Below are 16,573 nucleotides of genomic sequence, written 5' to 3' on the forward strand. Positions count from 1 at the left end.
TGCTGTCCTACTGGCCAGACTTGCCACTTGGCTACTAAATATTTGAAGTGTGGCTAGTAAGACTATGAATTTATGCTTTTATTTAAAATTATATTTAAGGGCTAGAGAGATGGCTCAGCAGTTAAAAGCCTCTCCCAGAGGTCCTGAGTTCAATGAATTCCCACAACCACATGGTGACTCACAACCAGCTATAATGAGATCTGGTGCCCTCTTCTGGCCTGCAGGCAGAACACTGTATACATAATACATAAAAATAAAAAAATTGAAAACAAACAAACAAACAAAAAAGCACACAATAGTTGCAGATGGCAACTATTCTGTGTGATGATGGGGCAAATATAGGTAAGTGCTGTATGTGAATGTACTGAATGATGGGTTGTTTAAAAATGCCATAAACTTGGTATGATTTTTAAGGTCCCTTAAGTTCAACAAGAACTCGTCACAAACCTGTTGCAGAAGCAACTTCTTCATCAGTGCTTGTCTCTGAACAGCCAATCAACGACAGATTATATGACAGAATGTCCTGGAACAACTGTTTGCGGCTAAGTGTATAGTCTTGTACGTGCTGCCTAAAATAAAACAACAGCACAAAAGATAAGCGTGTATTTATCTAATCAAGGGCCCATGACTGTCTCTAAAGGTTTCTTCCAAATAAAAACCACTCACCACTGACAATCATCATCATTACACGTCCCTGTTAAATCAAATCGGCAGAAACACTGCTCTGGCTCAATCATGTTACTGTAGGACACTGAACTCAGGGGAAGCTTCTCCTTGGTTCGATAATAAGGACTGAATCTAGAAAGAAAAGGAACAGGCACATTATATATAGTCCTCACACATATTTCTCAAAGAGTTAGACATTTCCTTAAATTTTTCTTTCTCAGTTAAAACCTCCAACAACCGTTTGCCTAATCAAAATCAACACACAAAAGTAACTACAAATAGCCAGAGTATAAGTGAAAAGAATCAATACTTTTACAATGCGAGCATGAAGAGACGCCACATGGAAAGCTGAGTGAGGTGGTGCCCAACGGTTTCCCAGCATTTGGGAAGCCGAGTTCAAAGAAAGCCAAGCTGACGTAGGAGGAAGGCTCCACCTCAGCAGCCGCAGCAGGCCTGGGGAGCTGTCAGTGGAAGACTACCTGCCCAGCATGTATGAGGCACTAAGTTCAATTCCTAGTACAAATAAACAGCAATCACCAAAACACTTTAAAACTATTTATAATACACAAGAAATAATGCCATTTCTAAGTTTTAGTTCTACCACACAATAAAATGCTATTTACTAGTATTTTTGTATACATTACCAGCCAATACACATGCTAGCATATGGGCCTATGCTGCCCATTAAGTGCTTTATAATTGATGGTAAAAGTCCACAACTTCTAGCACTCTGAAAATGCTGTGGGACAACATCAGCCACCTAAGAATGTCTAAGCCGACATTCCAAAGGCCAGCCAATGACAAGTGCTGGTCAATGAGAGTGCCAAACTTAAAGACTCTAAACTGAACATCTTCACTGCCCAGCTATGGTAGTAGACACCTATCGTGTGCTGTAAGCACTTGGGAGGCACAGGCAAGAGGATTACTTCAAGTTTGAGGTTAAAAAGCAAGTCCCAGTACAGCCACAGCTACGTAGTGAGCAGCTATCTTTAAAAATAATAATAAATTAATAAATATTTTTTCATGAGTCTCTAGTCCTAAAACACTTAACAGAATATGAACCCAAGGAATACACTAAACCACACATTTTTCTCTCTCACGAAGATTTGTTTTGTTGACTGCCATTCAAACGCTTCTATTAACACATATTCAATGTAAAGCATTAAGAGCCAGAGTTAACTCTGAAACTCAAACTATTAACTATCTCTTTGATACCTGTAGGACTTAAAGACTAGAAGAGGGCTCTGGTAGGGTCTAAAAGGGCATGGCTTCACTTCTGCTGTTTTACTCTGTGCTGTAAGAAAATCCACATCCACAGAAATCTCCTGCAAAAAACAACCATCACAATAATTCCACATGACTAATGAGTCATTGAGTAAACTCTACATTTTATACAGAATATGAAATGCCACTCACCTGGCCATGCAAAGTCTTTTCTGTAATGCCTGTGGTAGTTTTTGAAATCAACTGCTTTAAGCTGTCAGCTTTTGAATATAATTTTTGTAATTCGCCAATTTTCAACCCTAGAAAAAGTTCTGGCTTTTCTACAGTACTTTTACTGAGTTTGTTTATGCAATCTTTGTTAGGGGTATCAGTGTGCTTAAGGTTGGGCTTAGTGAACGCATTAGACTCTAGGAAGGATCTTCTTCGTTCTCTGTTTGAACCTGACAAAACTTCATCATCAGCATCATTTTCTTCTGTGTCCAAGGTTAGTTTATCTTGTGTGAGGTCATGAAGTGAGGGTTGGGGTAAAGAGAACTCAGCTTCCTCTTCCACAACGGGAACAAGGTTTTGTTGTTCCTTTGCTTTCAGGGCTCGGGCTTCTTTTAACTTTTGGATTTTCAAGGCATATTCATATTCTAGCTTTTGTAATCGTCTTTTTTCCATAGCAATTAATTCTGCTGAATGCTTTCTTGGACTTGATATTGGAGAATTATCCAGTCTCATCATTTTGTTTGGCTGGGGGAGGGGGGGAAGGAGGGAAGTAAATATTTTATAGCACCTTTATGCAATCATACACAATTCCTCAAGATAATTGTAATATCACTAGAATATAATACCAACATCACAGAACCGAACTGACAAGGAGAGCCAAACAATTTTTAACAAGTCAATATACTTTTGCACTACTTAATCTGTGACCAACAAAACTAAAGCCAATGCAAAATAAATTTTAAAAGCATCCAAAACTGCAAGTATTATTTAAAAATATACTCTAGGTTTTATAGAGAATATTAATATGATCTGTTCACTTTGAATTTGCAGCAAAATTGAAGCTACTTTATGCATCTTAGTTTACAAGTGCCGTTAAAAAAGTAAAAAAAAAAAACCCTCTTTTCCAAAATTATTCCTACAAGCAACTTACTCCAAGGCGATCTTGTTCGAGTTTGCGTTTCCCCAGCTCTTTACTGGCCACTGCCTTTGCCCGAGCAAGCTCTTCTCCATACTTTAGGGTTAAAGCTTTCTTAATAGTAACACGCTGTTGAACTCTGTGAATCTGAAAACAGAAAACATATAAATGGAAATCTTAGGAAACATCCTCTCAAACACAATATCCTAACAGCATGTCTCAGTAAGAGATCACGGGTTACATATATGTTGATAGAGGGAAAACACACCAAGGGAGAGGGGAGGAGAAGGGGAGGAGAGAACAGGAGGAGTGGGGACTGTAAAAACATAGTCCTGGGGCTGGAGAGATGGCTCAGCAGTTAACTTCTCCAGGACTGGAGCTCAGTTCCTAGCACAAAAGTCGGGCAGCTCACAACCTCCTGTAACTCCAGCTCCAGGGGACATAATGCCATCTGACCCCAGTAAACAACAGCACACACATGGCAGACACCAGACGTGAATAATGCAGTAAACAAAATACTACAATATTTAATTTTTAAACAGAGCATTACTTGTTCTTGAAGTTTCTTCAAAAACACCCTGTTAACACTGAGGATTTTCTCAGCTGCTTGAAGCTGTTCTGTAAGTTTTGTAATTTTTGCTTCGGCATTTCGAACAGACTCTTTCTTCTTGGCTTCTTGCAATACCAGATTCTTTAAAACCGATTCATCTTTTATCAGGAGGATCCTGAGTGGTAAATAACAAAATTCTTACTGTTTTCTAAACTAGTAGACTGATACCATGAGACAGAGATTTCAAAGCAAAAGAATTTTTATCTTACATGCAAATAAGAATTTGAAAGAGGCAACTGTTCCCAAACTGAAGACAAATCTTACATGTTATGAAATATAGTTCAGCACAAAACAAACACCAACACCAAATACACATATAAACACTTTCAGAATATGTTGTACTCAGAACACTTAATATCTAATTATCTTGTTCAAAAGAAAAACAGAACATAATCTGTATACAAGACCTCATACCATTTAGTACTGCTCTTGTTGCTTTTGTTTTTAAAAATTCACAATTACATTCATTTTCATGATTCACAAAAAGAATACCAGGAGTCTGAAATGTTAGAAATGAGGCTATGGACACCTACTCTTTTCCTTACTGACCTACACTTAAACGCTTGTCTTTAAAAAATAAGTCATTGGGCTATTTAAATATAAACTAATTATAAGTTAATTTAGGAGCCAGTCACCATGAGCATTGTTCAACAGTTCAGATAAAAACTACTTTCAACAATCAAGTCTACCTTTAATAATATGTAAACAGGACAGTAACACATGCCTCTATAATCCCAGCAATCAGGACAGAAAGGCACATATCTATACACCAAATTCTAGCTACGTACACCTCAAAAATATGCATGCACCATGCATGTACACACGCATGCATGCAAACACACACACACACCACAATAAGTTATATATCAATGTTTTCTCTAAAAAGTAAAAGCATGTTTCCAATGTTCCAAATGATTTTAAAATGAGGACATTCACAAGTAATTTTAGATATGTTTCAATCTGACAACCTTCAAGGTCTTAGTATCTCTAATCAAAATATTAAACTACATAAGTGTGTGAGTCAATAGAATGAGTAACTGCTATAGTTCTACCATGTGTGATCCAGGAGTTGCCTAGCAAATCTCCCCTCACACATTCACACTCCTGTCCAGGCACCCAACATATCCCTGTATGGGGGTTTTAAGATGTTAGTGACCCCTGATGGTAGGGTGGTCACGGTGGGATGGGGGAGGCCATAATCCTAGGGTAGATAATAACAGCATATACAGATATAAATACAGATAGATATAGACCCTCCCATCCAGGCATATTTAGATACTTATTTAATCAAGACACTAAGTGAGACTCACTTGTGTTTTTTAAGCTTTGCTTCTGCATCTGCAACTTGCTTAGTAACCATTGCTATTCTACTAATCCCATCCATTTCCACATCTGAGTTCGCTGGGGATGATGAACTCGTCTTCAGCTGATCTGATTTAATCAAACGTTGCTTCTCACGACTAAATTTGAGAGAGATGAAATTAGGCCAAAGAGTAAACCAAAACCATGTTCTTTAAAATATAGTTTTATAGAAAACATGTAAATGACACTGACTCAGGCTGCCATTCCAAGCTAACACTGCAGTTCTGTGACTTCCTCATTGTACTTAAATTGACAGGTGACAACCGACCACTCCATGTGGAAATCATGACATCAATCCCTAACTAGGACAGAATCCCCATCGCTCATATTCCAGAGTTGTGGGCTACAGACAAAAGGGACTTTAGCAGACACCTATCCTAAGGGAATAACAAAAAAACTCCCTTACTTGGCAATCTCTTCCTTCAGCAATCGATATTCAATCTTCTTTTCCTCAGGCAAAGCTTCAGGTGTCCGCAGAGGGTCGTTTTCTTTTTCAGATTTTGGAGGGACTTTGGGTTTTGAAGCTTGCTAAAAAATATTTAAGTCAACCAGATCAACAGCTTTCAAAATGTCTACATTGGTATTTACATTTTGTTACACCCCAATATATACTAATATATTTAGAAATATATTAATATCCTCACTCTTTTGAAAAAAAGAGGCTAGCTATCAACTATTCAATTATATAATCTTCCTAATCAAAACCTCCTTTAAAAATATTGATCTGAATTATATCCGACCAACTACTGGAACAGGGAAAAAAAAACCTGAAAGGGCTTAAACAATAGATTTTATTAGTTGCAAACTGGTGTTTTGGTTAATATAATACACTACTGGACAACAGCAGATTTCCCTGTACAGAGGAATAAACCCATTTTACCACTTTCAAAAGGGAGTAACTGGAAACATGAAGGGAATTTTCAAAACCATATAATCTATCTTATCAATAGATGCTTTGTTATTTAAGTACCAAAAGCACAAATACTTTTCCCACAAATCGCTGTACTAAAAATGCCTTAACTCTAAGATCTCATCTTTCAGAATCATTGCCAATACACACATCAACTGTCTTTCACATACTTCAGCAGTTCGCCTTGCTTCTTTGATCATGGACTCTAATCCACCAAAAACACTGTTGGTTGCCTTGGAAGCCTCCCCATCAGACTCACTGTCGTCTGAATCATTCAGTGTCACAACCACTGATTTATGTTTTGGAAGCTGCAAAACAATGAAATTGTTACCCATGGTAGTAAGAACATTTATTTATTTATTCATTTATTATTTTTAGAATTAGTGTGTGTGTCTACGTGTCTGTGTGTATGCCACATGTGTGTGCAGACAGCCTCTGAGGCCTGTGAGTCGAGTCACAGATGGTTTTGAGCCGCAGAACATGAGTCTAGCAAACCAAACTCCGGTCCCCTACAGCGAGCACTCTTAGCCACTTAGCAGCCTCTTCAACCCCCAGGAAAAGCAATTCTATTCTTTATTACTGTGACAATTAAATGTATTCCTGTCTATCAACACACAAAAATAACCCCACACAGTATAGGGTGGCATCTTCTAATTACATTCTGTTACAGCAATACAGGTTATATATAATCCAAGCTCAAAAAGCAGTCTACATTTTTGTCTTTCCAGACATTACTATGATCACCTTCTCAATAATTTTTTTTCTATAAAGACACTACCACTTAAATTAACTTTTAAAAAGCAAAGAAATCATTTATAAAACTTTGTACACTTTATGACTACAAATGCAAGGTGATTGACTAAAGTTAGTTTACTTAACAGGCAAAATTTCAAGTTGACTATTTTCCTTTAAATCCATTAGGAAATAAGATTTTAAAAATTGTTGTTTCCATCTGTTTTCTTGTGCCAGGGTCTGAACCCAGAACTTTGTACATACTGGGGAAATTAATTACTCTACCACCGAGCCACATGCCTAGTTCGTGGCTTTTCTGAGACAGAGTCATATTATGTAGTTCTGGACTTTAAACTCAAGCTCCCAAAACCTCCAGCATGTTATCGCCAGACTCAGATCAACTTCCTTAATAAACATCAAAACTAAATTCTTCCATTATAGCACCATCTCTGGTTGAAAATATAGTTACAAAAAGATGAGAGACAGCCTTGGCCTGGTTGTGTGGGCCTGCAATTCGTAATAGTCTGGAAGCTGAGGCAGGACTATCAAGGTCTCCCTGTGCAATTTAGTAAGATACTGTCTCCAAGTTTTTTTTAAAGTCTGGGTATATAGTTCTATGGCAATGTGCCTGTCTGTTGTGGGTGAGAGTTTTGGGCAATTCCAAATCCCATTAAGAACACTCATAAAGAATGTTTAGATATCCATTCATTAAAATGACACCAGAAAAGATTGAAAATGGGCCCATGTATAATCTTTTAGAACAGCAGAGGAGTAAATATCCACCACACTCTGAGAATACAACCTCAAACTCCCCATCACCAAATTCTACCAATCTTCAAGTGTGCATGCTGCTCACTTCTAACTTCTTTAAGGTTTTTAACTTGTATTTATATAAGAATTGCATTTTTGTATATAAATGAGGTAGAAGACAGCAAATATTTTTTTTTTGTTTTTTTAAACTCTCATATGCTGCCTGAACAGGATTGTCTTATGTTTGTTTTTACCGAGATCACAGTTCGTGGAAGACGAGGTCCTCTGTGAAACTTTGGATTCTGTATCCTTGGCTGAGATACTGTATTAATACTGACTATTGATAGATTGCTTCTTGACAAAGGCTGAGAATTGTTCTGAACTGGAGGTGAAGGTGGGTCGCCATTACTGGATGCTTCCTAATAAGAAAAAGACATTTCCAAATAAAAAGACGTGTCTGTCATCTTTAGAAATCTTAAGTAAACTAGCACTAGACCTAACTTTGCTGAAAAGCCTCACACAGGCAGACAAAAGTAGAACCATCCTAACTGCAGGTGCAAGAGCACCACCTAGAGGACCAGACACTGAATTACCTCTGGCTTAACCGCTCTCTTGTTTGCTAGAGATTTAAGCAACTCTTCTCGAAGGAGCATTTCTTCCTCCTCCTCTTCATCTGCAAAAGGTGGTTTTGGAGGCTGTTCTGGATCTTCAGGTGGTAGAGGTGGCAAAGGTGGCGGAGGAGGTAGAGGTTCAAGAGAAACACACAAGCCTTCTCCGTAAGGCTGGCTCAAAGATGGCACAGACTGTTTTATTAAAGAAATACTAATGTAAATGCAAATTTTATTAACTTCAAGCATGTCTAAAGCAATATTCAAACAGAAAAAGTACATATTCTCACTTTTAATTTTTCTATGTATACTGACGTATGACTCAAAGCTAGTCCTAAATTTAATATTCAACCATGAAAATGTTTGAACATTTATAAATTCCATAGTAATTATGCAAATACAAACAACTCTGCTCCTGCCCTTCAGATATCAGTGGCGGCTCAAGGGGTTAAAGCAGGTCCCCAGAAGGCAATTGGTAGAAGGGGCGAACATGAAACAGCACCCTGACCTTTACACGTGTTAGTGTGCACACACATACACATTTCTGAAAGAAAGTAAGAGATTTAATTCCTATAGATAGTGCTTCTTTTGTATGCTTTTTCCGAAGAGGAGTAAGCCTATGCAATTTTCCTGGCACAAATTAGAAGACGTACAGTAAGTTTCTTTGAAACCCCGCTGGTTTGTACTTACTGAACCCTGAGCTGGTGGAGGCAAAGAGACAGACGATGCTGAAGAAAAATAGCCCAATGAACACTCAGAGAAAAATGGTGGCTGGACTGGTGAAGGCGCTGTTACAAGAAAAAAGGAAGTTGTAGTAGAATGCCTCAACAGGAACATAGAAAATGTACGGGTAGCTTGAGGAAACATACACCTAGGTAGAGTGCAAATCAGACATCAGAAGTTTATGGTAAAAATCCTAAACCTCTTGCATCCTCCTCCAACTATATGAAATTGTTCTTGCATCATAAAGTTCAATGTGACCTTTAGGGTGGCACTTAATTCCTCAAAATCCACTTTCCGTTAGGCACTGTAACAAGCGCTATAATCCCAGGGCTCAGAAGGCTGGGACAAGAGGAGGCCTGTCTGAGGCCAGCTGGGCTCCAGAGGGTAACAGCACCAAACTAGCAGACGCCTTCTCTCTACTTCACTGTGAGGTGGGAGGCCTATCAGTGCTGGCAGGGAATAGAGCACTTTTTCTTAATATCATTTACAAAATAACGAAATAAATTCTCTTGAACTGTGCCAATGGGCCCTGGGAAAGAAAAGAAAAACATGACTTCATTCCTCCCTTAATCTGGTGCTGAGGAAAATAAGGACATGATTTTAGGCTGAAATGGATCTAAGAGTGGAGGCTATGTATTATACGTAACCAATAAACTTTAATCCTTGCATTCATAAAATCATTCCACTTTCCTACTGTTGATGAACCACTCAGAGGTGAAACAAAGCTTTTAATTTAAAGCCTTCTTTAGAAAAACACACTTGGGGCTGGACAGAAGGCTCAGCAGTTAAGAGTACTGACTGCTCTTCCAGAAGACTCAGGTTCAATTCCTAGCAACCACATGGCAGCTACAACTGTCTTTAAGTCCAGTTTCCAACACCCTTACACAGACATACATGCAGGCAAAATATCAATGCACATAAAATAAAAATAAATAACAAAAGAAAAACACACTTGAAAATAAAGTTTAAAACAATCCACCAGTAAATCTCACCTTCATTGACACTGCTTTCAAGGTTTTGAGTAACTTAATTGTGGTTATCAAAAGGTTTCAAAGTTAGGCTCCTACCTGGAGAACTGGTTTCACTATCTGTATCCATAGCAACTTCTTCATAGTTATCATATTGGTAAATGCCTCCTCCACTGTCAGGCTGCTTATCTAAAGATCGCCTTAGGTCAGGATCTGAAGACTAGGATACAACAGTATTTTCCTTAGTTTCAATACAGGCTATTCTTAGGCTACTTAACGTAAGAGTTAATAATTATCCTTTAGGGACAAATAACCAAAATCATTATGACTCTATGAGATGTGTCCATGGCAGCAATCTGGAAAGTGTCCATGACAGCCAAGTACTATCTGTATATATTCCCCCATTATCTAAGCCATTAAGTAAATGGGATACCTCTTAAAAAAAAAAAAAAAAAAAAAATTTACAACAGTTATGCTGATGGGAGATGTCATTCTGTAAATATGTTTCTCATACTGGTTAATGAATAAAGCACTGTTGGCCAATAGGAAAGGAAGATAGGAGGGGCTAGGAGACAAGGAGGAGAGAGGAAGTAGTAAGGGAAGGAGTCAAGATGGAGAGTCTGGAGAGAACAGAACCGCCATTCCTCCACTCTCGGTAAGACCACGTGGAAATACATAGAAATGGGTTAATACTTAAGACAGAGCTAGCCGATAAGAAACTAGCACCTGGCCAACAGCATATTATCAAGTACAGAGTCTTGGTGTGTTAACTGGGGCTGTCGCAGCGGCGGGACCAGACCGCTGTCGGGAGGAAAAGCCTTGCTGCTTACATTATGCAGGTACAGTTCAGGCATGAAACTAGGAGGAAAATAGTCACTTTTGCATTATGATTATAGTATCAGGCTACATTTTTAAAGTCAAGAATAGAAGGGAGAGAGAAATGGTGCTGCAGTTAAGGGTGCGGCTAATTCCAAGCACCAAGTCGTAGCTCACAACTGTCTGTAAATCCAATGCCCTGTTCTAGCCGGCACAGGCATCAGGCGTGCACACAGGTAAATACACACAGACAAGTCCGGGATGTGCCCTCCTGAGTTTTATTTCTTATGCTTTACTCAGAGTTTATGACAAAAACAAAAAAAAAAAAAAGACCTATGCAGACCTGAACAAGGAGGAGCTACCGGGCCCCAGACTGACAGCTGAGAAGCCAGCATGTCACTGACTCAGACACCCTGAACATGGGTCTCAGCTAGATGGCCTGGGCAGTCTAAGGGACCTCAGACAGTGGAAGCAGGATGTATCCCTGATGCACAAAAGGACTCTGGGGGCACATTCCCCATGGAGGGATACTCCCTTAGCCTAGAGACAGGAGAGAAGGCCTAGTTCCTACTCCAAGTGACTTGACAGATTGAGATGACCCCTCCTGGATGGCATCGCCCTCCCTGTGGGGTGAAGGTAGGGAGGGTGGGATGGGGGGGGGGAGGCATGGGAGAGGGAACTGGGATCAGTTGTAAAATGAGAAAAATAAATAATTTAAAAATCCATTAAAAATATCACAAAAAGGAAGAAAGAAATTAAGGAAGGAAGGAAGGGAGGGAGGGAGGGAGGGAGGGAGGGAGGGAGGGAGGGAGGGAGGGAGGGAGGGAGGAAGGAAGGAAGGGCAACCTATGCAGAGATATTAACATATAAATAACACAATTCTTACCTCTGGACAAAGATTCCATTTGTAAGTCTTAATTATGAATACTGATAATCTTTGTCTAAAGAAAGCTTCCTCTTGATTCTCTACTTAACTCTTACTTTTTAAAATCTCTCTACATTAAGCCTAGTATACGCTTGAGTATATTCTTAAAGTCCAAAACTCCAAAACCATCATCACTGGTACTACTCGGTCAAATATTACCTCTCCCAGCTTACTTCCCTGGCAGTACCATACAAATGATGGCTGACTCAGCCATTGTCAATACATACATCATAATAACGTGCTAGAAGCAATAAAGTTAATACTAAGGAAGGCTTAGTATACTTTAAATTAGTACACACCAATTATTCTCCAATTTCTCACTCTACATAATAAACAATAAACTACTAATCCGATGCTGCCCCACAAGAAACAGCCATTTTCATAATGGGACCTTACTGTAATTTTATAACCTTTTTTTCCTAAATAGATGATGACCACAATGCTAAAAGCAGAGTGGGACTCGGGGGCTTGTTTGTAAGTCTTTGAGACCGTGTATCACATTAAGTTACTCAAGAAAGCCTGAATGTGTGATCACCCTACCTTAACCTCCCAAGTAACTGAGGTTATAGGAGTCCAGCACCAGGCCCAGCTAAATATAGGCTTTTGTTAACCAAAATTTCAAATTCATTTCTCATAATCTACAACTATAAGGATTTGCTCCCCATTACACCTTACTTTGTCCCCAAGGATTATTTGGGGACAGAAGGACCTCAGTGGTTACGTGAAAGGATTCCTGTGCAAGCATGAGGATCTGAGTTTGAATCCCCGGGACCCAGGTCAAAAGCCAGATATGGTGATAGTACACAGACTTGTAACCCAGCAGAAAACAGACAGTTCCCAGCACTCTAGATTAAACAGGAGGTGCCAGGCTCAGTGAGAGGTGACTGAAGAAGACACACTAGCATCCACCTGTGGCTTCCACATACACTGAAAGGGCAAGCGTGCACACACGCGTGCACACAATACACATCCTCTCAACACACAGAGAGGGAAAGGGTTAGCTGTATCAACCATGGAACATAAGACACCCACAATTTTCCTTAGCTGATTAGCTCTTTGAAATATGAACAAAACATTTAATTTGAACATTCTGTGCCAACAAGATGGCTCAGTAAGTAGGTAAGGGTCAGTCTCCATGACCTACTGGACTCTACAAGCACCTGGGGTACACATGTTCTGACTGAATGAGTGAAGACATGTTCAGTTTTGAACATTTGGATGGCTAGTTCTCTATCCCTCACCTTACTTCTGGATCTCCTCTTCCCACCAACCAATTTCATGAATCGATTGTACTGCTCTTCCTGATTGGAAAGGTCTCTAATTTTTCTGATTTCTTCTTCCCGTTTCCGCCTCTCTTCTTCTTCAGCTTGTTTCCGCTGGTCCTCTTCTTTCTGTCTTTCCTGTTCTTTCTGCTGCTGGAGTTTCTTCCACGCCTTTGTTTGCTGCTTCCTCAATGCTTGTTTAGCTTCCCATGAGAAACAAATGTCAGTATCTACGAACTCAAAGTTAGGACTTTAAGTGGTAAGAGACTTAAACATTTTCATATTGTTGGCTAATATATACACAGTTGTCCACCCTAACTTCTATTTATAACAGGATTATCATCTAATTTAGGACTAGAATATCCCAAACTCAAAACTCCCTGGATTATAAGGCTGGAGAAGGTGGCAGAAGATGGCGTGGTGGTTAAGAGCAAAGGTTCAATCAATCCCAGCTCCCGACCATCGGTAGCTCCAATCCCAGATCTTATGTCTCTGCCTCTGCAGGCACCAAGTGTGCACACGGTTCCGACATACACGGGACAAAACACCCATGCACACAAATGTTTTACCTTTAGTCACACATCTTCACAAGTCCTTTTCCCTCTTTGGTTCTAACCACCTCCCACCTCCCTACTTTGTTCTCCTTCTCCCTTCCCCACCGTCAACCAGCTCCAGGCCTAAGAGAAGCTGACCAACACAGAACGGACTCCAGGTTGTTTTGCGCAAGTTTTGTTCTTTTTTTGTTTTTTGAGAGAGAGGTAAAGGCAGTCACCTGTGGTGCTGACTTTTTTGGCTGAGTGTGCTTTAGTGCTGGCCTTAGTCTTCTGCTGTGTAGCTTTTGCCTTGGTGAGTTTCTCTTTGCTTTCTTTCATCACCTGCTGTTCTTTCTGCTGCCATTTCTTACTGGCTGACTGAAGAGCCAGGAGGCGAAGCTGCAGCTCAGACAGCTCCTCTTCATCCTCACCAAGTTTCTTTAAAGCAGAAAAAAGTTACACGTTTTAAACTCTATTATTTAATACTAACAATTTTGCCAAGCTGAATCTTTCACTAAGTTAACGAAAATTTACAGTTAGTATTAAAAACAAACATTTAAATGGAAAATATGGAGAAAATATGAAAAACTCATTACTATCTATAACCCAAAACTAGTTTAATGTTCCTAACACAGAGAATCAGTTTGCAGGTACATATGCAAAGATGAAGCAAAAGAGGAAAGTTAAGAGTTGGACACCAAGAAGCCAGAATGATGAAGACGCAAGTAATTATCAGTCTGCACTGCAAAACAGAATATCAAGGACAGTGTAATAGCACCAAGATTAACGCTAACTTGTTAACATTATTGCAGGTAGAAAAAGATGTACCCACTAGTTAGCATTTGAATGTTATACAGTCTAAGGATAGAATTCCCTGAATTTTAAAATATTTTGAATACCCATTTGTCATCAAAGAAACTAAAATAGGATAACTTAAAGGCACAGATTTAAAAGCCTCTCACTAAAGTAATTTGCTAATATTTTTCGCTCTACCTTTCCAATTCTTAACTGCTACATAAACTCTATAAACTGATGGGTACTTGTGATGTTTCAGTATTGCATATACTGTAACACTTAGGTCAGATCCAATTATCACATGCATTTCTTTCTTACAGTAAAAACACTGAAAATCTTGTCTCTCTGGCCACTCTAGAACAACCCACAGAACTTATTACTAATTAGACCCTGAAATGGCTCTAGAAAATTATCCCACTCTACACACTTTTGCTGAGATGTAACTGAAAACACCAAGCCACTTTAAGCAGAAGTTCTTACTTATTCATGGATAAGAGATTTGGAGACTCTTTTAAGGATATGAAGCAGTACAAGAAATACATTAACTTTTTCTAATTGGTATTGTGTAATTAGTTTTCCTAAACTATTTTTAAGTAAAAGGAAAACAGTGAATGCTAGGTAATGACTTCACCTTTCCACTGTTGAAGACTACAATTAAGTATCACATCTATCCGTTGATCTGGTTGTTTGTGTCAGCGCAAGGTGCAGCCAAGGTAGCCATGAATGCTTATCTGAGCTCACTATGCAGCTCAGGTTAACCTTGAGCTCACAATCCTTCCAGACTATCTCCTGACTGCTGAGACTACCACTATGGGTTCTTAATAATGTATACAGATGCCCTCAGAGGCCAGGAAGAGGATGTCAGATCCCTGAGCCTGGAAATACAGGTGCTGTGAGGTGCCCATCCATAAAAGGTGCTGACAACCAAACCTGGGTCCTCTAGGTGAGCACCAACAACTTTGACTGCTGAGCCATCTGTCCAGCCCCACATTTCAAGTTCTTAAAAACCATGTGTGTCGTTATTCACAGCTATCATATTAGATAGTACAATTTATAAAACATTTCCATTTGTTATTGAAAATTCTACTGGAAAATATAGCTTTAGATTTTACCAAAAAAAAAAATATATATATATATATGCAACTATTTCCCTTGGAATAAAATAAAAATATCACTGATTCTGTCATACAACTGTATTAGGTACTTGAAGTAGATACTCAAAACCAAGATCACTGACATAAGGGAGAGAGGACCTCATTTAGTTCTTGCTCTGACATCTAACACCTATGTAAATTAAGTCATTTAACCCACACAAATGTTCTTACTTCATCTATGAAACATACATGTCAACTTACTTCATATGGTTACTATAAAGATATTAAAAAACAAATATTTATGAGTGTATGTTCATTGTCACATTATCCTTCCTAAATTCAGGACCATCTTTCCTAGACTCTTAAAATCATTTCAGTTTATTCATCAAAAAACAAACTGAAATCTCAATAGAAGAAATTGCAAATATTTCAGATCTATAATAAAGAAAAGGCTTGAGTTACTCACTGTGTATATTTTAAATACACAACAATGCACAGAATGTAGGCCATTAAACATATTTTACAGTAAACAGAGGAACAAAAAGGCCAAGATCTCACTCAGCTAGCATTTCTTTCATTTAGTAAGAAAAGATACTAAAATGTGATTCCAGATCAAGGTCTACCTAATTCCAAAACACCCCATATAGAATGAAGCACGGAATTGCGCGTGCGCGCGCGCACACACACACACACACACACACACACACACAGAGAGGAAGATAAACTCTGAATCAAAATTAAAAGTTTCAAAAGTAATAAAAAAAAAATCACCTACAGATATGAATTGCACATCAAGTTAATAGAGTTTACAGTGGAAAGAAACTAAGACAAATCCCCAGTGTGTCCAAATAATTCCAAGCTAATAAGACTAGTACTCCCAGCCACCAGGAAGTAAAGGCAAGTTTGAGATCAGCCAGATCTACAGAATGTGATCAAGTCTCTAAAACAAATCAAAAGAACAGACTACAGCAATGCAAGTATAGGTCATACAGATTCTCAATCCCAGAAAGCAGTATCTTACCTTTTCAGATAGAATATCTGAGGTACTAATTCTTCTTGTTAAATTTTGTTCTTTATCTTCTAACCCTTTAAAACAAAACAGCATCTTTTGAATACTCTAAAGTACAGCCACAATTAATCCAAATGGAAGTAACAGTATATAATAATCAAGAATTATCTCAAGGGTTTCATTATTACGGTCTTGCTTTCATAACTCAACCAAAATGAACAAATGTGATTAAAAATGAATGAATATCTTAGTCCATAAAATGGGAGACACACGGGTACGAGAAGCAGAGTTAGAGCCCTAAAACCACATATAAAGCCAGGAGTGGTGAGCTGCATTTGTAATCTCAGCAATGGGAGGAGGGAGACAGGATGATAGCTGGTGCTCACTAGCCAGCCAGCCAGCCAACAATGATTGAGCCCCAGGTCCCAGTGAGACCACAAGGTAGATGATCATCCTGTGC

The 16,573-nt window shown here is 38.9% G+C and overlaps 1 protein-coding gene across 1 annotated transcript in view; it reads right to left on the bottom strand.

Annotated features, from left to right (window-relative positions):
• Positions 1-16,573, bottom strand: part of Zfc3h1 (zinc finger C3H1-type containing) — a 44,686-nt gene that overhangs the window by 15,483 nt on the left and 12,630 nt on the right. The window contains exons 3-18 of the mRNA XM_051176228.1: positions 16,126-16,190; positions 13,455-13,653; positions 12,662-12,885; positions 9,779-9,899; positions 8,679-8,776; positions 7,974-8,183; positions 7,635-7,799; positions 6,069-6,206; positions 5,395-5,516; positions 4,937-5,086; positions 3,567-3,741; positions 3,032-3,163; positions 2,083-2,625; positions 1,882-1,991; positions 667-798; positions 448-569 (exon numbers count right to left, since the gene is read on the bottom strand). Of these exons, the coding sequence (XP_051032185.1) occupies positions 448-569; positions 667-798; positions 1,882-1,991; positions 2,083-2,625; positions 3,032-3,163; positions 3,567-3,741; positions 4,937-5,086; positions 5,395-5,516; positions 6,069-6,206; positions 7,635-7,799; positions 7,974-8,183; positions 8,679-8,776; positions 9,779-9,899; positions 12,662-12,885; positions 13,455-13,653; positions 16,126-16,190 (2,706 nt within the window). The remainder of the gene's footprint in view (positions 1-447; positions 570-666; positions 799-1,881; positions 1,992-2,082; positions 2,626-3,031; positions 3,164-3,566; positions 3,742-4,936; positions 5,087-5,394; positions 5,517-6,068; positions 6,207-7,634; positions 7,800-7,973; positions 8,184-8,678; positions 8,777-9,778; positions 9,900-12,661; positions 12,886-13,454; positions 13,654-16,125; positions 16,191-16,573) is intronic.

The sequence above is a fragment of the Phodopus roborovskii genome, unplaced genomic scaffold (genome assembly GCF_943737965.1).
Source record: "Phodopus roborovskii unplaced genomic scaffold, PHOROB, whole genome shotgun sequence".
NCBI classification, from domain to species: domain Eukaryota; kingdom Metazoa; phylum Chordata; class Mammalia; order Rodentia; family Cricetidae; genus Phodopus; species Phodopus roborovskii.